This window comes from Pezoporus flaviventris, unplaced genomic scaffold, assembly GCF_033815535.1.
Source record: "Pezoporus flaviventris isolate CSIRO_AGI_PZ_B2104156 unplaced genomic scaffold, CSIRO_AGI_Pfla_v1 ptg000006l, whole genome shotgun sequence".
Taxonomy (NCBI): domain Eukaryota; kingdom Metazoa; phylum Chordata; class Aves; order Psittaciformes; family Psittacidae; genus Pezoporus; species Pezoporus flaviventris.
The window spans coordinates 2378466-2399247 of NW_026892554.1; the positions used below are offsets into that span (position 1 = coordinate 2378466).

General features: G+C 40.9%; 2 protein-coding genes, 1 long non-coding RNA gene and 1 other non-coding gene across 4 annotated transcripts in view; 2 read left to right on the forward strand and 2 right to left on the reverse strand.

The window, feature by feature from the left end:
* The window catches only part of MAP2K1 (mitogen-activated protein kinase kinase 1), a 33285-nt gene extending 24712 nt beyond the window's left edge, over positions 1-8573 (reverse strand). The window contains exon 1 of the mRNA XM_061446589.1: positions 8377-8573. Coding sequence (XP_061302573.1) covers positions 8377-8456 — 80 coding nt within the window. The 5' untranslated portion in view covers positions 8457-8573. The remainder of the gene's footprint in view (positions 1-8376) is intronic.
* LOC133265787 (uncharacterized) overlaps positions 1-10676 on the reverse strand; it is a 38863-nt gene extending 28187 nt beyond the window's left edge. The window contains exons 1-2 of the long non-coding RNA XR_009742111.1: positions 10153-10676; positions 8859-9330 (exon numbers count right to left, since the gene is read on the reverse strand). This is a non-coding gene — a long non-coding RNA (uncharacterized LOC133265787). The remainder of the gene's footprint in view (positions 1-8858; positions 9331-10152) is intronic.
* Positions 10677-13581: 2905 nt separating this feature from the next.
* Positions 13582-20680, forward strand: TIPIN (TIMELESS interacting protein). Its single transcript, XM_061447474.1, has 8 exons — positions 13582-13936; positions 14404-14562; positions 15326-15419; positions 16371-16446; positions 17494-17616; positions 18137-18200; positions 19931-20128; positions 20502-20680. Exons 2-8 carry the CDS (start codon positions 14433-14435, stop codon positions 20678-20680), a joined length of 864 nt encoding a protein of 287 aa, XP_061303458.1. The 5' UTR covers positions 13582-13936; positions 14404-14432.
* On the forward strand, positions 19013-19147 carry LOC133266230 (small Cajal body-specific RNA 14). Its single transcript, XR_009742292.1, has one exon. It is a non-coding gene; the product is annotated as a small Cajal body-specific RNA 14 (non-coding RNA).
* Positions 20681-20782: the final 102 nt, after the last annotated feature.

The following is a 20782-nucleotide window of genomic DNA, read 5'->3' on the forward strand; positions in this document are numbered from 1 at the left end:
AATCTGCTGACTCATCTTCCCACCACATCAGAGAAAAGGTTCTAGAAAAGCACAAGACAATGCCGAGTTGTACAAAACACCCCAAGAAAGAAGAGCTGCCAGGAAGTTCCAACAGTTTGCTTTAAAACCCTGTAAGTAGACTTTTAAGAAGATACTTGTTCATCCAAAGCATCACACACACACTGCTGGAATATCTCCATCCTAGTTCTCAGGCTGTAAAATCATCTGCTTCTAATTTTTATCAGACAATCCCAGAATGGTTTGGTTGGAAGGGACCTTAAAGCTCATCCAGTCCCAACCCCCTGCCATGGGCAGGGACACATTCCACTAGAGCAGCTTGCTCCAAGCCCCATCCAGCCTGGCCTTGAACACTGCCATGGACGGGGCAGCCACAGCTTCTCTGGGCAACTTCTCTTCTTGCTCCTTTAGCCCGTGCCACCCCAGAACAGACAGCACTTACCACTTCCTTCTGCTGAAGGGTGACTGAACCCTGATGAAAACCACATCCCCAGCTGTCAGTAAGCAGAAGTTGTGCTGGAATTCACTCTGCTCTTCTTCAGACAAGACTCAGGATGATAATAGCTTCTCAACAGATGTTTGCGAAGAGCCACCAAGCACTGAATTAGTCTTTTCCTAGCTGTTCAATTCCTCTGGGCACTAACTGGCACAATGCTGTGCTCATTCCTTCCAAAGTATAACCAAGATTTTGCTTAAGTAACATTGTACATAGAGCAAATCAGAAACCAGCCAATTCCTAATTAATAGCAACACATCCTAAGTCTTCACCAAAAAAAAAAACCCAAAAGTAAATGCATTGCTTCCTTTAAAAAGTAGAAATTTAAAAGTCTTTGGAAGAAAAAACCTGCTCCCCAAAAATTCAGCAAGCTGGAAACTGATGCTGCTTCCTCAAAGAGACATTTGTGTGTTCTGACAGTGGAATCTATACACTTCATAAAGCTCAGTCAATCCCCAGGGCAATGATGGGAGAACAAATGCAGCTGTAAAAAGGGTAACACAGGCAATGTGGGGGAAAAGCCTTCTTACTGGAACATTTCAAACTGAATCATTTAAAGGGAACATCCAGGTTCCATACATAAAACAAAATTCCTTCCTCAGTTCATTTCAGAGCATTTTTCCTGCATACATTAAAATATTTCCTCTGTATCCACTCAAATGATGGGCTGATGTATTTTCTGTCTCATGTGAATTCCCCACAACTTTCACGTTGGGTCTTTTTTTAAGCTACTGCTAAAGCAAAGAGCCAGTAGCACCATTATACCAAATAAATAATTACATTCCATATGTGGTTTACCTAGCCCCTTTCAGTCTTTATTTAAGCCTTATTTGGTGCAGATAACACTGGAAGGTATTCTAAGTAACATTAACGTGTTCTTCTTGAGAGAGAGACCCGAGACCACTCGATTAAAAGATGTGCTGCTCAAATTGTAATAATTACTGAATTTCAACATCTCAGTGGTGTCTCTTGGACTCCGAGTGTGCTGTCATTGGCCTCTTGCCAAAGCAGGTGGCTCTGCCCCATTCCATCCCTAGCTATTCATTCCTAAGTAACCAATTCAGGTAACAGATCCATTTAAAATTAACCTAAATACTGCAAGTTTTGAGCCAGATTATTTCCCTGATTTAGCTCATCATGTGGCTCCATCAATGCTGCTGTGAGTGCAAGAGGACGGAATCCGGGCTTCTTTGGTGGGTAAATTCTCAGTCAGATCAGCACACACATCTGACCCTCTGAAAGAGTAGATACAAGAAAAGCATCAGAGAGACACGGACACAGCAACGAAAGGAGAGGAGTTTAGAAAAAGCAGGATCTTCAGATGCTTACTTGTGAAATCACACCTTTGTAACTCTACCTGCAGCACCAGTGCTGTAAAGGACAGAAAAGGAGAAGTGGCTCTATCCATATGACAGCCTGCACTTCCCTCAGCTTTCATCTCACTGGAACACAAATACACTTATTTTTTACACCCTGTTTTTATTTAACTCTTCAAAACGGATTTAGGCTTTTTGCAATACATATGTCTGCATTGCTGTCATTACATTTAAATACAAGCATAAGAACATCACAAGACTTGGTATTTACTGTCATCTTAGTATTAAGTGTCTTAAAATCTCTCCTACACCCATAACTGTAAAGTAAAAGCTGCCTATCAAGAAAAAACAGCACAGGTCACTTTGCCACTTCTGTTAACTTCCGTACTACTTGTATGCACTTAATTGTAAATCTTTTAAGCACAAATATCCAGAAACAATGTAAGTACTAAGTAAGAAGTTATTTTCCACCACTATAACAGATCACATGTTCTATTAGCTTCTAAGAATTATTAAAATGCTATTTGTAATTCAGTGAAAGACTATGCTAGACACATGCACATTTAAAGAGAATGCTCTGAATATGTTTTAATCCAAAACTGGAAAATTTTGTTTCTGAATTTCTTTTATTAAAACTATTTACAAGCTTGCAGTAATTCCACATTCGGATTCAACGCAGCTGCAATCTGGCCAGGTCAGTCATAAAATTCCAGGAAATAATCTTCCAGAACACTACACAAGGGTGCAAAGCTCCCCTGAAGTCAAACGAATTCCACAGAGGGGCTTGGCCCTCCTCAGAGACTTCATGGTTTTAAAAACAATGGAAAAAACCCTCCAGAACAAATTCAGAAGTGACCCAGCTTGCATTAAAGTGAGAAGCTCTGAAAATCTTCCCGTTTCTCCTCAACTCATATCCAAGAAAACTGACCAAAAGAAATTATTCCACGAAGGACAAATCCTCTTGGAAGGTCTACTGAGAAACAGCCCACTGGTTATGCTGTTCCCCCCACTCCATTTTACAGTACAAACTTAAAAACAAGGAAAAAAACCAAACCCAAAACACAACCCACACTACAGATGATGGGAGATAATCTGCCTTTTTACTCCTACAAACTCCAAAGCGACGTTTCCTTGAGAAAGATACTGAAAACATTAAAATCGCAAGATGCAGAGTAAAGAAGCAACTATTTATTTTCCAAATTGTAATATAAGGTGGAGTTCAAACCAGTTTTGCATAATTTCCAAGTCCTTCTTTGACTATCAAATACAGGCAGTTGTACTCTGAGGTCATCCAGCTCTTCAGGGGCTTCTTTAAATGCAATTTAAACAGAATAAAAACCAGTCCAAGCAGAAACAATAGGAAAAAGTTGGCAAATTACAACTGCAGCTCTTAACCTGTGACTGGAACTTGCCAGTCACCTATTTCTACAATATTACTCTCTGGTCTGAACAGTTCTAAGGCGCACATGCGCTGTAATTAAGACAGTTTAAAGAAAGAAAAAAGCCAGAACTGCTCAGGAATGGGCTAAGCACCACCAGCGGCAGCAGCATCGTGCCTGATGACCCGTTTCCATTCACCATCATCTCTGAACTTCCTATCATACCATGCCCTTAAGAAAACAATACGCTTCCTAAGAAGATCATGGCCATGGGTCTTTACCACCTTAAACTCCTCTCCAAGACCTGTCTGTTTACAGCATATTAAAGGAAGATGCAAATTCCATTGTCTACTTTTGTGTTTACGTTTCCATCTAATTTAACAAAAGCCAGAATTCATCTGTCATGCTGTCCTTAGTCCTCCCAACCAAGAATACAATCCTACTTTGCTCATTTTACACTGTATTACAGCTATACCACATCTGAGATGTGCTTGTCCCTGTCTTCCCAGTACAGAGATCACAGTTTAGGCTTGATTTGGGAGATACTAGTTGAAACACATACAGTTTGTATATTTTGGAATTCTTTAAACAGATGACTGTAAGACATTTGAGCCCCAACCACCTCTGCAATGCCAACACTTACACAACACACAGTCAGTGGCACTTAATTTAAAAACATTGTTTCCATTTTTGTATTTAATCAAGGTCCCAAGTTCTTCTGGAAGGTTCAAGTTCCAATACCAGAGACAGGGAAGTTGCCTTCACTCAGTGAAAGTAAAGAGAAGTTAATTTGTAGACATACCCAAATGTAACTGATAATACAGAAAAGGCAATCAGAAAGTCTCTTCTGTAATCAGAAGTTTGAAGCAGTGATAACCATTAACACATACTGGTAACTGCAGCAGTAATCCTTCCACAAGAGACAACTAAAAAACTAATTATAATGCTCATTGGATTGTTGTCCTCTGGGACAAAATGTATTGACTATTTATTTCATTTTTTCTAGTAAGCACTTTTGAAATAGGCTGTGAATACAGACTTCGTTATATGCCAAGACATTCTATTTCATTAAATATAATGTAGGATCTCAAGGCACAGGTTTAATCAATTTTCCTGTACATATACTTTTGGACATCGGCATTTTAACTGATAAATTTTAATGCACTTCCCCGAGACCAGTACACTTCAAAGCTCACTATGTAATGTCGCCTATACACAATAGGTTTTGTGGAATGCAAGTACTGATTTTTCCTTGACATATATTATTGGGCTGTAATATAGAAATATGTAACTATAGGTGCATTTTGTGCCATCTCTAAAAACTTTATGTAGCAACTGTATTTAGTATTTGTTTGAATTTAAAATAACAAGCATTGCGATCTCATTTAATATCTAAGTATATGTAATTGCTATGTACAGCAAGCTATAAAACTAGTTATCCTTTATCTTCACCAGCATTTTATATCAAAATAACTTCCTCATAAATACAATCCCTCCCTCTGCTTTTCTATAAAGATGCAATTAGAAAATTATATGAAGCAACCTTCTTTTCATGTGAACAAACCCCTTACTGTAACACAGAAAGTGGCATTATTTGGAAACCCACCCTCCTGCTTCTTTGCAGAGCTTCTACTTCATGTTCTAGGTCTAGTCTGGATTTAGAGAGTAATGACTGTAAGACATTCAAAGGGATAGGGAGTCAAAAGTCTGAAAAGAACAGAAAGTGGAAATTCTGTTCTTGTTTTAGGTCCTAAGACAGTAACCACCATGGTCAGTCAGAACAGAAGTATTGCTTTAACATTTTCTTCCAGCTTTGTTTGGTTATCACAGTTTTCTCTGCAAAATCTCTGCACAAGTGTAACTGTGCAGTTCCAAAAGTACCAGAATATAATTAAACCTGCAACTGGCCAGCATCATCTTGGTTTCATTCTGATGATCTGAAGCAACACAAAGCTCAAGAGCAGCAGCACAGGTTCCACTCTCCCTGCACAACCGCTTCTCAGCGGGAAGTGTCAAAAGCAGAAGTGAAGCTTAGGAAAAATCTTGTAGTAAGTTGTGTCTATTGTCCAGCAGGGTAGTTGGGAATTTGGAAGGCCCTAGAGAGAACCACAGCATCCTGCAGAAGTAACTAAAGTAATCACTACAGATAAAAACTACTGTCAGAGAAAAACATTTTGAAATTGTCATTAAAACAGGCAGGATAAATACAGTTAAATTGCAAGTACCCTAACTCTCCTTCACACTACCCGGCCAGGGAAAGGAAAAAAGCAGGAAGATAAAAAACAAAAGGAAAAAAAAAAAAAGGGAAATCATACAAATGAGAACCAGGCCTCATCTGCATACTTCAGGCCCTACACCTCGTGCTATAAGCTTTTACTTACTCTAGTCAATGAGTTCCCATCACCAAATAAGGATGAAGACAGAGGACAAGACAAAACGGAAACCAGGACATCCTGAATCATCCAGCCCCTTCTTTCATTTCCTTTCTTTCCCCTTCCTTTCTGCCAGGAAGCCCAAGTATCACATATACTCATTCCTAGAAGTATTAAGCTTCAATATTTTAAAACCAGCAGGACATTCTGGGAGTCAAATACCCATCATAATATGTTGCAGAACCTTCCACCTCTGACATTTTCTAGATTCCAACATCCAATTACTGATGGCCAATATATATCTGTTTGATTTTGTGCCAGCATTGCCTTTAGGCCTAAATAACTTCCTTCCTTCTGGATATTTAGGTCCTCCATGCATTTACAGACAGCAATTATATCGCCTCACTCTGAATCTTCATTTCACTTTAGCTGAGTAATTTGAGCTCTTTTCATTCTCTATCAAGAGGTTCTCCTCTCTGAAAAAGGACAGGGAAGCATCTGAGATGATTTGCAAAGCAATAGATTTGTATATGGTGAAAGCAAATACGTAACTGGAGACTCAGATGGCCAAAATTCCGTTATACCAGGAGCAGAGCTTCACGAAGTGTTAATATGGTAGCTCACAGATGCACAGCATACTTGAAATGCCTAACAATGCATACAGGCTGACAAGCACCTCTACTGCTGATCTCAAGCAGTAACCAAAGGTGGGGGGGGAAGGACAGAACAGGAGAGGAAAAAAAAAAAATGCAATCTTACAGATGAAGGAAAAAAACAAAAGTTTTCAATTTAATTCCAAAAACATTTCCAAATTCTGATGCAACTATTCTTTGCTGTTTGAGATCTTTCACAATGAGGATTTAATATTAGCAGGATGAGGGGATATTTCCATGATTAATTAATTCTGGCTGTTTATAGGACAACAGGTTGCTGGATTTACTTTCACTAAGCTACTGCTTTTAAAAATACTTGACAGATCTCTAAGCCTGGCAAAAGCTGGTTGTAAGGTCTTCTATATATATGGGGTTGGAACTGGATAATCTTAAGGTCCCTTCCAACCCTAATTATTCTATGAGTCTATATATGACAAAGAGCAGAAGTCACATACCAAATAAATCACATACAAACCAGAAAACTAAGCAAGACAGCTCCCCAGTGTAAACAAGATTCAACACTCCCATGAGTCTCCAAAGGTTTTGAACAAGTAAATGAGTACCAGATACGCAAAAGTAATTCAAAGTTAATGACATTTCTTGAGTGAGGTAGTACAATATTTAGTATATTACATGTTTGGTGATTAACTTAGGTACTAAAACCAGCAAGTGACAGGTATCAGATTTATTCTATAAAACAAGACTAACAAGCAACAGGACTCCCCAAGGAGTAACTCAATGTATCGTCAACTAACTTGAAGAAAATTAACCGAAAAGTGCTATAAAGGCAACTATAGAAATAATATCCCCCCCACCACCACCAATCCAGAACAAAAACTGCATAATATTCACATCACAATGCTCAGATACAATCAGTAACTCCTGCCAAAGAACAGTTTTCAAACAGCTCATCTCTCAGTTAATTATCAAAAGAGTTTGCTAGAAGTGTCACAGCTGGAGCTGCTAGATGCTGATTTATTTTATAAGATGCTAGGGTGGTTAAATGAGATCTGAGCCGTCTGAAAACGTGGCAACAACGATCCAAGCAGAGCACTTTAAAGCCCAAGACTCGCACGTCTCCCTGCAATTGTCTGACGTACTCTGTCAGGGTGGCACACAAGCATATCGAGCCCAGTTCACATATCCAAGAGAAGACTGGGCTGACCATACAGGGACAGGAATCTGTTCTTCCAAGACACAGCTTTATTTCAGGGCTCCGTTAAGAGCTAGCCCATCACCTTAATCTAAATATTAAGTGGCAAACACAGACCTGTTAACCTCAAAGAGAAATCTTTTATCACACTTCATTACTTCAGGGTGCTGGCGCTACATCTGCGTAACTGGAGTCACGATGCTCACCCACATCCACAAGCTCAACACAGGCTTCGTAACAACACATAACTACTCAGTGTTCAGTTTTTTTTCTCTTCCATAAGTGTACCCACAATTAACCTTCCACACACGTACACGGCGTAATGTTTGTATCACGCAGGAAAGCTCAGAAGCATCTTCTCCAAACACACTCACAGAGGTACCTGCCATAACATTGCTAATTACTGAAAAACAGATTTACTGAAACTAGCAGCAGCTTGGTTTGAAGCCAAGGACGAGAGGAAGAAAACAAACAAGCAAAAAAAACAACCTAAACAAAAGCAGAACACCTTTTCTACAGACCTGTGCTTTTCAACAGAACTTGTCCCCCACACACATTTATGGAACATGCTATTGGAGATGTATAATTTGGCACTTAGTAGATAATTATATAACCTGAGAAATCAGCAGATACCATTACGGACTACGAGAAGAGAGTTAAACAAGTTTTCCTCCATTTTTTCTCCAGGTTATCTTGCACAACTAACTGAAATATGTTGCCGAAGACCCCACTCACCGATCACGGTGAGACCCCCAGTAGCTACCACAGGGGGACCATGCACCCCCCGGCATCCAGAGTTCTGATTCTCCTAGCAGCCAAGGCCGTGCCGACTTAAAGCACAGAGGCTGAAGGAAAAGCCGAACCAACCGGGCCGGTGCCGCTCCAGCTGAGTCCACCGCCCCGCTACGGGCAATGGGATGGGAGCAGCCGGCCCGGCCGCGCCCGTCATCTCAGCCCCGCCGGAGCCCCGGCCACTCTCTTTCACTCACTCTGCAGAGCTGGTCCCGTTGACGGCAGATCCATCCGGAGCGGGATTGAGCTGAATCGGCCCAGGCTTCTTCTTCGGCATTTTCGCCCCCAGACGGCGCGGACGGTAACGGACGGCGCAGTCCTAGCCCCACTTCGGCCAGGTCCGAGGGACTTCCTGCGCTGGAGTAAAGTTGAGGGGTCCCCTCGCCGCAGGTGCGCAAGCTCCTCAGCAGGCAGGTGCCTGTGGTGGCGGTGCCGCCCTCAGCCCCCGGCAGTCCGCCCGCCCAACGCCGGCCTCCCCCCACGGAATCGAGCAGCACCAAGCTCCCTCCCGCACCTCCCGACGGGAGCGCTGCCCGGGCTCAAGATGCGCCCTTCTGCGGCACTGCGCCTGCGCACACCAGTCGGCCCGCCCGGCGCGCAGCCGTGGGGAGCAGGCGCATGCGCCCTGAGGAGGAGGAAGCCGCGCTGAAGCCGTGCCCGCAACGGCGGGGATCGGTACCGGCTCCCTCCGGTTTATGGCTTCATCTTAAAGTTGTTTGGGTGTGACACCGGGGGTTTGTGGAGCTGGTGTTGATCTCCCCCGTGTGCCACCATCAACGCAGCCCGCTGTGGGAAGTGCTGTGGTTATAATTAAAACATCAGCCTCAGCCGGGGGACTGACGGCTGCTAAATCCTTCCCGAAGCAAATGCCTGATTTAAGAACGGAAACTTACGATTACAGTTATAGAATAAACAGCAAAAATTAGTCTGAAAATTAAACCAGCTGCTGGTGATAAAACCCTACTGGGAAGGGCCAGTTTGTGTCACATCAACACATTAGCGCGATGACAGTTTTTTGCGAGTACGTTTCTGACAAGTTCTGACTTCAGTTACCACGGATTTGGGGAGCTTTCTAGGTTTTTGTAATTGTTGTAGTGAACCTGAAAACATAACCAAGAAGATTTTATTTTCCAGGAGCTCTCTCTCATGTTCTGGAATACAAAAGGAGGAATACATGAGTGAGGAAGTATGATTTATAAAACAAAGAATCTGTGCTGTCTGTGGGGATTGTTCTTGATGCTTCTTTAACAGTTTTAAGGTTGGACGTAGAAGACCTGAACAATTCGAGAATGAAGCTATGAGCCCACATCACAGGAAGAACAGCGCCTTGTTTAAACAAGTTAATTCTGGGGAGAAAACCACCAACATAAACATGAGGTTAAGCTTTCAGACAACAAAAGCCACCTCTCGCTGCTGATAAAAACTGCCATGTTGAGGCTTAAACACCAACTTGCTCCCACCCAGCTATAAAGTACTCATTTTTCAGACAGGAAATCTGCTGCATAGTGCATTAATTAACTGACAGAGAGGAGATGGAGATGAGATCTGAGGAAGAAGTTCTTCCCTGTGAGGGTGCTGAGGTGCTGGCACAGGGTGCCCAGAGAAGCTGTGGCTGCCCCATCCCTGGCAGTGTTCAAGGCCAGGTTGAATGAGGCTTGGAGCAACCTGTTTGGAAGTGCATGAGCTTTAAGGCCCCTTCCAACACAAACCAGTCTGGGATTCTATGATTAAAAACTACTTTGATTAAAAATATTACATTACTTTTGCAAACCACAGAAGAACCCCACCATGGAATTCAGAGTGGGTTTTTATAGAAAGTATTTAAAATACATGTGTTATTATCACCATGCTTCCAGGTAACAACTTCTTCCTAATATCTAATCTAATTTAATTAATGCTTTTATAGCAACTGAAATTATGAACAAAGTCCCCTTTATGTTACATGAAAACGCTGTATCTTTCCCAACATTTACCTAGCTCTAAAGTGGAAAAGACTGAATTACTATTTTCCCAGTTTTCCCGTCAAAGACACGCTCCCTCCTTCCAATTCCAGGATTAAGAGAGGGCTCCCTCCTCTGGAACACTTCATGCTTGCACTGCAAACTCAGTACTGGGGAATCTTGGACAATTGCTGAATTCACCCATCGCTTTTAGAGTCCCTTTTTCCTGCAGCACGAAATCAAAGATAGTTTGAATTGGCTGAATATAGAAATAAGGTCACGGCAGGGGGTTGGAACTGGATGATCTTTAAGGTCCCTTCCAAACCAAAGCAGTCTGTGATTCTATGATTAATGACTACTTTGATTTAAAATATTACTTGACTTTTGGAACCCACAAAAAAATAAAATACATGTTTTGGGAATTTGGATATTCTCTGTGGAAGGAGCTGCATTTTGCTTTACAAGTGGGTGCTTCTGAGGGTGGATTACAGAGAAAAAGGTGAAGGTAAAAAATAGAAGGTAGTGTAATACCTGTGAAAGACTTGTGAGCAGGGAGACTTTCTGACTTATTGATTCCACCACTGCTTGGAAAAATACAACTTATGTCTCTGTAAATAGAAATGCAGCAAAGAAACTTGTCATCATTACCTCTTTTTTCCCTCATGGAAACTTGAATCTTGTCTAGTTTCTTGCATGAAAAGAAAACACGCAAGAAACAGGATACATATACAAGAAACATAATTACAATCTAATTATTGTATGGATTAATGCATCACTTAATCAAACCAACTTTTAAAACTCGATTGCCACATAAAGCTGCTTATTGACTGCCAAAACGTATGCTTTGGTTGCGAGATTTAATGTTTCAGAATCTATTTAGTGGTTAACAAAGCAATTGAAGGAAATAATTAGTCCCATAAGCAATGGAATTTAAGGAGCCTGATTCGAATTTGATTGAAATTGGCCAACAGGATCAAAAATTATTAGAAGAGGGCTGACAGACTGACTTTCAAACAGCTTTTCAAAGATCTTTTTCAAAGATCAGGGTCTTGCACACCCTGTTCTCCTCAAGAAGCTGGGATTGAAAAGAACACTGTGGATAAGAATACAGTCTTGAAAGTTTAGTAATATACTAAAAGCTTAGAAATTAATGTTGAAGATGACTGTAGAACATAAAACTTAGATTAAGTTATCAAGGTATAAATCACAAATAACTGAAGTTTGCTCAAGCTGTGAGATGTGATCTCCCACTAACACAGCGACCATGGTACCGGTTTTGCGCTAGAAAAACAGATCTGCCAGTGCAATATTTAGAGAGTTTCTGCAGACAAGTGCAGCTCCCATTGGAGTAAAACCTTTCAAATGTAGAAGTAGCCAATTACTTAACAGATTTTCTTCACTATGTATTTAACAGAAGACAGGAAACAAGACTGAAATATAAGGTGCTCATTTTCTGCAGTTTTTCTAATGAAGTGACACTATTCAACAGAGAAACAAGTAATAATATTTCCATTTCATTGAAACTGGAAGCCAGAAGCATTTTCTAGAATAGAGGCAAGCTAGGTTTGTTTTTTATTTTCCCCTGACTTATTATTTTATCAGCATGTGGCTGGTTATTCATTTCCTGAGGAAAAAAAAGCCAATAATCAATGCCTGCCAGCGTATCCTTTTCATTTAATTAGGAACAGAGGACTGGAAAAAACCACCCAGGTCATCAAGTCTGGTCTCTAATTAAACACTCTGCAAAAATATTGATTAATCAAAGCTGCATAAATATGGTAGGTTTTATAACACTGTACCCCTCTGCAGAGATTGCAAGTGGCCTGCTTTAACACTTGTATAGGAGGTTTTATACCTTTCCAACACTTTTTTCCTGTCTGTTATCTCCTTGTTCCGGCAAAGGCAAAACACAAGAGGACAGAAGTCTGCTTATGCAGACGTGGGTATATGGAGACTGTTCAGCCACACAAATTCATGCTCCCTTCTCCCTGCCTTTGCTCTCACAGATCCCTGCTATGCTACTTCTGTTCATTTAACACTGATTTTGCAGAAAATACGCAGGGACTTACAGGGATTTGAAAGTCTTGAGCCTCTAATCAGTTCAGCTGACATTAGCCAAGTATTAAAACACACTTACTTCACATATAACCTCCCCCCATTATATTTTAAAGAAAACATTGACATGAAAAGATGTATCACACTAATAGTTACCAATCACATATTTAGGCTACACCAAACACCTAATTAATTTGTTTGTAAGGGGTTTATTTAATATAAAGAGTAAGTTACTTCCAAAGCAAACAGCTCATCATATAGACGTTTGATTTTCAGTAATTTTCTATGACAAAACTTTAGTGTTTTAAGATGGAAATTAGCAGTATTAGATCTACTATTATTACTATAGCTTTGTGTTTCCTTAATACTTCATGTGCCTCAGTCATTTGAAGAAATTGGCCATATCTAAAAAGATAAATGGATTCAGTACTAACAAATCCATTACCATGTTCTCTCTACAGTTAGTGTATCCTTGGCTAAAAAAGATGTTGCTGCATTTGGGAATGCACATTTTAAACATTAATTGTTAATATCATTCTGACTAAAAGATAATTTTTATTTTTATTCTGGAAAGTAACAACAATTGATTTTCATTGTCATACTGAAAAGAACACATTAAATTACCAGAAACAGCATATGTCAAATATGACTATACAGAGAAAAAAGGGAAAGCCAATTCCTTCAATGTATTAATATGGTATTACTTTCTCTCACTTTGCTTAAAGGAAGAAGCTGTTATTTAAGTCAGATATACGTCCATGGACTGACCTGTAAAACTACACTGAACTTTCCAGGCGCATCAGAACTGGAGACAGAACTTGGAAACTCTCATTTCTGCAGTTCAACCCCTTTAAAGGGAATTTTATGTGCACAGCTGCCACATATAAAGAGGGCTTGGTATATTCATTACACACAATTGCAAACTACTTAGTTTCAAACCACCAGGCGGCTTTAGCTAGTACCTGTATGGAGAAAAGCTTGGGCTTGTTGCTTGCCCTGGAAGCCCTTCCCTCAGAGGTACGGAAGCGAGGAAGGGCTCAACAGGCACTGTTCCAAGCAACATTCCGGAACCTGATTGCTCGCGGGGCCTCGCATCCTCACAGTCAAACTCCCACCGCCGGTAACTCTCGCCTGAGGCGGGGACACCCCATGAACCGCCTCAGAGCCCGCCTCAGCCACACCTTCACCCTCCCCTCCCCTCCCGTCCGCTTTTGGCGCCAAAACCGCCATCGCCTCCCTGCCGCGCATGCGCCCTGTCACGCAGCCGCCGCCGGGTGACTGCTCCCCTCAGCCGGGCCGTTCGGGCACTCGCGAGAGGCGCGATTATCGCGGTACGTCCCAGGCGCGCTTCCCGACTGGAGCCGGCGTTCTGTGGGGTAGGAGAGGTGCGGAGCGTCTTTAAGCACCTCTCGTCCCGGTGTGTACGGATCTGTCTTCCCGCTTCATCTCACTTCCCACCGGTGGGCGCAGGAGAGCCCTCACCTCACGTCCTGCGCGCCTCAGGATGGCTGTAGCGGTGTGAGGGGAGCGCGGCCTCCTTGGCGCCCGGTGGGCTGTGGCTGTGGAAGTCTGGCCCTGCAGACCCCAGCGACCTTCTGTGGACTCCCTCCGCCTCCGTGCGAGCCTCGCAGCCCGGAGGAAGGGAGGGAGGGAGCTCACAGTCGAAGGTCAGTGCAGTCGGAGCTGCTTGGTGTGTTCCCTCGTTATTAAGCTGCTTCAGAAACAACTTTCCCTTAAAGCAAGAGCCGTTCCTGAGGCCGTGGTGAGTCCGGGTCATGCTAAGCCCGATGTGATAAAAGTTTTTGGAATTAGCTTCGCTGGAGGAGCCCTGAAAGGGGAATCCGCCTCTAGACTGTTTCTGAGCGGGTGAACTGTAAATTAGAGGAATTATCCCCTTGCACACTTGCGGTACCCTTGGATTATCAGGAACGTGCGTGGCAAAAAGCTGTCTTGAGAAGTGCTTTGGCTGGAAATCCATGTATTTTGTTCTATTCCTGTGGCCTGTACCTACCACTGCCAAGTCCTTTTGAGGATCTGAAACACAAATCCTTATTCAGCCCAGTGAGGGTGGATTGTATCATCCATCTGCATGGTATCTGCTGCTTAATTTGTATGTCACTTTTTATTAGCTGGCATTTTTTTTCTGTGGAAGCTATATGTATTTGATGTTTATCTGCTTCTGTGGCAGCCTTTTCTTCTCTCTTTAAATGATTTTGGTATTTCCTGCAGGAGGGAAGAAGAGCTTACCTGTGGCAGTGATGGATCCTTTGGAGAACAACTTTTTTGATGTTCCTGATTATGAGAACACAGAAGATGAAAGGTTCCCACCTCTCCCACCTCCTGCCTCTCCAGGAAGAGATGATGCTGAATGGGCTCAAGCTAATGGAGGTGAGCACCCCTGACCCCTAAAGATCCTTTTTTGCAGTATGGGCAATGAAATGCTGTGAAATCAGTATTACTGATGGTGTCCTTCACTGTCTTGAGTTTACTGTCTTGTACAGATAAGAGAGCAAATCACAATTTCTATTGTTATTAATTCTATGCTGTCAAACTCGTGGGGAAAGTTTCTTCTCGTAGGTTCCACGAAAATACGTTCACAATTGAATCCTTATAAAATTCAAGCTCTTCTGACAAAATGTAGATAATTATGTAGGTGTGACCTGTTGCTCCTCTTTTTTATTGGAATTAAGAAGAAGCAGTGATAAACATGTTTGCCTTAATCCCTGCTCTGCCTGTGTTGCTGGTGGTTTATGTCTTTCAGAATTATCAGTGGAAATCTTGAGGCACACCTATCAAATTATGGTTGTTGATACTCTCCGTTTCTTAACACTTAGAAACAACGTTTACTATTAGTATATTCTTGTCAGAACTACAATCTAAAAGTTCTAAAATTAGGAAATTTCCCTTTTAAGGAGCTTACTTTTGCTAGAAAAGGGGATTCCTCAGTATATTTTAAGAGACTGATTTATTTCCAGTCTATTTTGTGGGAGAAGCAATGTGAAATACGCAGATGTCCTTTTGGAGTCCGTACCTGCAGTGGAAGTCTTGTGACCTGCCTTTTTGATAGGGTAGAAACTTAAAATGTACATGATGCAGTTCTAGTTGATGCCAACTGCATTATATACTTAAAGTTTGTTGTTTTCTTTGTTAGAACCAGATGGGAACCAGCAATCACAAGCAAAGGAGTCTGCTGCAGCTGTACGGAAAGCAGTTAAAAGGCCAATGCCTAAACTAGATGCCCAGAGGTAATAGTTTTTACAAAATACTCATTTCTGTGATGAATTTGTTATATAGCTGTGGGAAAATGATTAAGGTTACTGTGTTCCCTGCTTGGTCATAGCCAAATAAAGAGTGTTAGAGATGGAAATGCCTCTTTTACACTGTATCTCAACCTTTTTATTCCTTGCCTACCTGTGTAATGCTGTTAATAGTCTTTCTTAAAGTTTTCTTGGGACTTAGTACATGACTAATACTTGAAGAGATAATTTATTATTTATACATAGGACTCTTCCAGCTGGATCTTCTTTATTTTCTTTCAGACATATTATTATAGATTTCTTTATTTAATTAAAGTCTGCATCAAAATAAACCTCAGTATAATGATGACTGTAAGACAGTACCTAAAGTACACTTACACCTGACTTACATACAGGCTGGATAAACTCTGTATAAGGGATTTTAATATTTTCTTTGCTATTACCACTAAAACTGGTTTAAGTTCTTTATAAGCAATGGAAAGAATCTGAACTTTCCATTTCTTCTATTTTAAATACACTGATGAAGTCAGTGATACCACAAGGTGATGGTCACTCATCTAAGCAGTTTCACTTGGACAGTGTAGTTATTAGACCTGACCATTCAATTTTGTTTCCATGTCATCAAAAGCAAGAAGCTTCTTTGACTATGAAGTCAAAGTATGTACATGTATGTGAATACATGTATGGTGAATTAAATAAATAATAATGATAGTCTTGGGTTTTATAGTAGTCTTTATCCTATTCTGTGTGTTTCCTTCATGACTTCTAATTCCATTGTCTTTCTATATATCTATTAAATATTCCATGTATCTTTCAAATAGAGTTCTGCAGCTTGAGGCTATTTAAAGGAATTTGAGGGGGGTTTGTTTCTTTGTTATTGTTTTTGTTAATTAGAAGTAGTACGGGTTTCAAATAACTTCACCCATTTGCTATTACCAGGCTAATCTCAGAAAGAGGACTTCCAGCCCTAAGACACATGTTTGACAATGTAAAGTTCAAGGGTAAAGGGCACGAGGTAAGACATAGGGAGCTTTTGTTTTGTTCCTGGGATTTGATAGATTGCTGCCCAACTGACAGGAGAAAATTGATATTACACTTCGATTAGCCAGCTTTTAGCAGTATTTGAATGTACCCTGATGTGGTTTGTAACTGCAAATTTAATGAAACACAAACATACATTAATATTTTAATAAAATCCCTGTTTTGATCGTAAAACTCTTTTCCTCTACTCCAAAACTAGAATATCATGTCTGTGACTGTTGCCCACAGAAGTGTTTTGAAATTGCAGCAGGCTAACAAGACTGCCTACTATGCCTGGAATACCTTCACAACTAGGAAGAAAATTAACTCTATATGAGGCAAAACCAGGACACATCTCATTTCATGGTCGGTTTCCTTTGTTACTGAAATTATTCTGGTGCTGCTGTGACACCTCTATCACAAAGGTTTTAATGCTGAAAATTGTGACATACCACTTAAGCAAAGAGAAAGCAGTACTTTCCCTACAGACCGTCTCATTGGCTTGGATACACTTAAACATAAAAGCTAATTTTTCCTTTAAGTATTAGATGATCAGCACATTTGCAAGGATGCCTGTGCAGCTCTGCTTTACAGGCAACATTCATGGTATCGATGAAAGACAGAAAGAAACAAGGAGATACCACTGGTGTGAACAGAAATCTTTACCAGATGAAGTGATTTAGATGTACATTTTCTGTGTGTTCTGAGCATCAGAATAAATACCAGCTGTGTCCCTGTGGGTTCTTTTCAGTCTGGGTTCAGACCTAGGTTGTCTTAAGGCCAGCTTCTTAGAAGCTGTCAGATGTTTTGCGGTATCTAAATGCTTTTCCTGAACTTGGTTTGCTGCTGTTCTTCTCACAGCTTGAAATTGCACTTTCAGACTTGGCTGTGGGAGGGTTACCCACACGTTCATATCACTTCAGTTTTCAAGAGACTTTCAAGCTGCAGATGCTTAATGCTTTCAGAAACATTACTGTCCTGTCTCCCTCTACAGTCTCCTGACTTAGCTTTTACTAGCTGGATGTCATCTTCTATGCTCTAGGCAGAGGACCTGAAGACTCTTATGCGACACATGGAGCACTGGGCTCATAGGCTATATCCAAAACTGCAGTTTGAGGATTTTATTGACAGAGTTGAGTCTTTGGGAAACAAAAAGGAAGTTCAGGTACGTGTTGCTCCAGTAATGCATAGTCTAAGAAGCAGGTTTAGGAGAGCAGTTAGGCAATACAGGAAAACTTAAGTTGTACATACTGCTAAGGAGTATAATGTTATTGAAATTAATGTCTCTCTTTGTAAAAATAGCTCTTCCCAGTGTTTAAATTTACATTTAGAGTTACACTTTCTTCAGTTGAATTCTGGAGAATTGGCTTTGACTTTTTCAGGACATCTTTAGCCACATAATTTGCTTAAGAGTGCTGGAACTGATTGGTTTGGGAGTTTTGTTAATGTCAGAACCTGCAAAAGAAGGTTTCTGAAGAAGGCTGCTTCATCTGTCTGGTGGGAAATGAAGGACTAAGAGAATGAACCACAGCATTAAAAGTTGTGGGTCAAACAGAGGTGTAATGAAAGGAGAATTTTTTTTGCAGAGTTAAAAAGAAATTGGGAGTAGTGTTAAAACCAAAGCAATATTGCATAAAAGATTTTGTTACAGATGAAATATCACTGTTTTAGTCTCTCATTTGCAGACCTGCCTAAAGCGGATTAGACTTGACCTTCCTATTATACATGAAGACTTTTCAGATAACAAAGGTATGCCTATTGTGCTTAAAATTTACTTCCCCTCCTATTGACAAGAAATTAATGATCATTATAAGTTTCTAATGTAGAAAAAATTGTTGAGTGGTCCCCTATTTTATAACCAAGCTTCTATAAAACTTAAAACTGCAAAACAGAACTGGTGCTTGGACTAAAATGAGATATATATATATATATATATATATATATATATATATATGACAATAAATAGTGTGATCTACTGAAAGGAAATGGAAAATGGGTATTATTACCAGCATTGTTAGGAATACTCTTCCAAAAAATCCTCGAACTGAAATTATGAAGCGAACACACTGGTTTGTATTGTACTCTTAGGAGTGTGCAGTCTGAAGAGCTGTTGGGTCTTATTATTGCAGAAATCAAGGCTCATTATACTGTTTATACTACACACTGTTGCAGTGAGTGTAGTGTTCTCTATAGGAAAGTACTTAGACTGTGGGCAGTGTGATGTCTGTCTTCTTCCAGTATCAAAGTCCACTTAGCAAGTAGATGATTCCAGTCTCTTCCAATCAGATGATGGTTTAAGAGTAGAAAAAAACAATGATTTTATTTTTTTTTTTTAATAAATAGAGGGAGCAGAGTTAATTTGGTAGCTTGAAAGTAATTTAATTGGCAGAAATAAGAGAGTTTAGTAGTTGTTCCTAAAGTCGTTTGGAGTTCACACTTTGCTGAAACAGTTACCTACCATTGTCCAGTATATCTTCAGCTGAACATTAGCTCTCAGACCAGCCAGTCCTTGGGAAAGGTGTTCTCACCTGCAGAGACAACCTCTGGGGAGTTGGGGACCTGTGGCTGGCTTCACTGCTGGCTGCATTCGCCAGGAATGAATGCAGCCGTGAGCAGCCACAGACAGTAAAGCCAGTGGTTCCTGCCGACAGAGTCTGTAGAGTCATCAGATTTTCTGTGCGATGGTTCCATACATTTGTACTTAAATATGGTGCTGACCTTTTCTTAACTGTGTCAGTGAGTGTACTGCTGCAACTGCTCAGTCCAGTGGAAAAGCTTGAGTAGGTATCTTATGGTTTTGAAATAAAATTTCAAGCTAGAGTATTAATAACAAAAAAACTTGTTGTTAGCTAACTTCTCTATTCACAGGCTTAAAGTGGCGCAGAGGCACACACATTCTGGGCCTTAGGTGCTCTGCTTCGTGTTGGTGGTGAAGTTTGTCTGAAGGAGTTGGACTGCCTTCATTTTGCATGTTTTAATGTTGGCAAACGAGTAAATATTGCATAATAGTGGCACACTAAATTCAAAACTGATTATTCCATGTCTGTGTTTGAACCTCTGTGATTCCCATAGCTAGTCCTGCAATTTTCTAAAGGATAGTGTCCTATTAGTAGTAGGGATAGGAGGAAAATCATGTGGCCTTTCCATAGGGATTGTTTGCATTTACTGTCTCTTTTTAACCTTCAGGCACAGCTCATGACTGCTAACTCAGAGCTCTGCCTCTGTAGACTCAGGCATTTATTGTGTGTTCAGGATATCTGATAAGCAATGTTTCTGTACTTTGAATATCAGGTATGTGGACCTAGGCAGAAAACTGCCCATTAAAAGTAAATTACGGAATGATCTTCAGTTGTCAATGCAACTTTAAAGTGTAGAGCATAAAAATGCTTTAAATATGTTCTCTTGGCAGATACTGAGCAGTAGATCTCTCTAGGGTGAAAGCGTTAATTCTACTACTTTTCCCTCATTTTTTTTATCAGATGCCGAAGGGGAAAGCAATGGACTGGATACAGCAGCTGAAGATGTAGGTTCCAGCTCTGGAAATGCAGAACAACTCAATTCTGTGTCTGCTACAACTCTCACAGAGGAGCAGCAGGAGCGAATCAAGAAGAACAGGCAGTTGGCCTTGGAGCGCAGGCAGGCCAAGATGCAGTGCCACAGCCAGTCACAACACAACGGTAACCAGCTTGGAACTTAAGTGTTGATGTTAAGGTCTATAGCCTTAGCAGCTCATGCAGCTGATTGCTGAGTGAGTTTAAAGGTCAGGGTATGGGTTGTTTTTCTAGTCTATAGTAAAATGTGGAGCTCCAAATTTGAACTGTGTTCCTGTAGTTACACTCCTCCTAAGCTAGTTGAGAACTAGCTAGTTGCCATGCCAAGCTGTGATGGCTTTGTCTTTGATGAAGTGAAACTCAACTTGCTGGTCATCCTTGGAGTTGGCTTTCCTGCAGACACTGATTTTGGTGCTAGAAGCTGCAGTTAAACAGAGCAGTGGTGGCTTCCATGGTAGCGAATTGGTTTTGCTTTGTTGACTTTTATTTTTCCCAACAGAGCTCTCCACTAGTTACCCAGAAGAGGAGTTTAACACCCCTGTTGCTCAGGATCCTGCTGACCATATTGAAGACACCCCAGTTACTGCACTCAAGGTTGCTGTGGATGGAGATACAGAAGCTGAAGACGGAGACACAGATTTGGAATATGCAGTGAAAAGCAGTAACCATTCTCCTTAGCTTTCTTCATGGAAAACCCCCAGTATTTTAAGTACTGTCATTATAGTTGCTGGCTCTTTTTACTATGACTTTCATAAAGTTGGACTCTTGCAGCTGCAGATG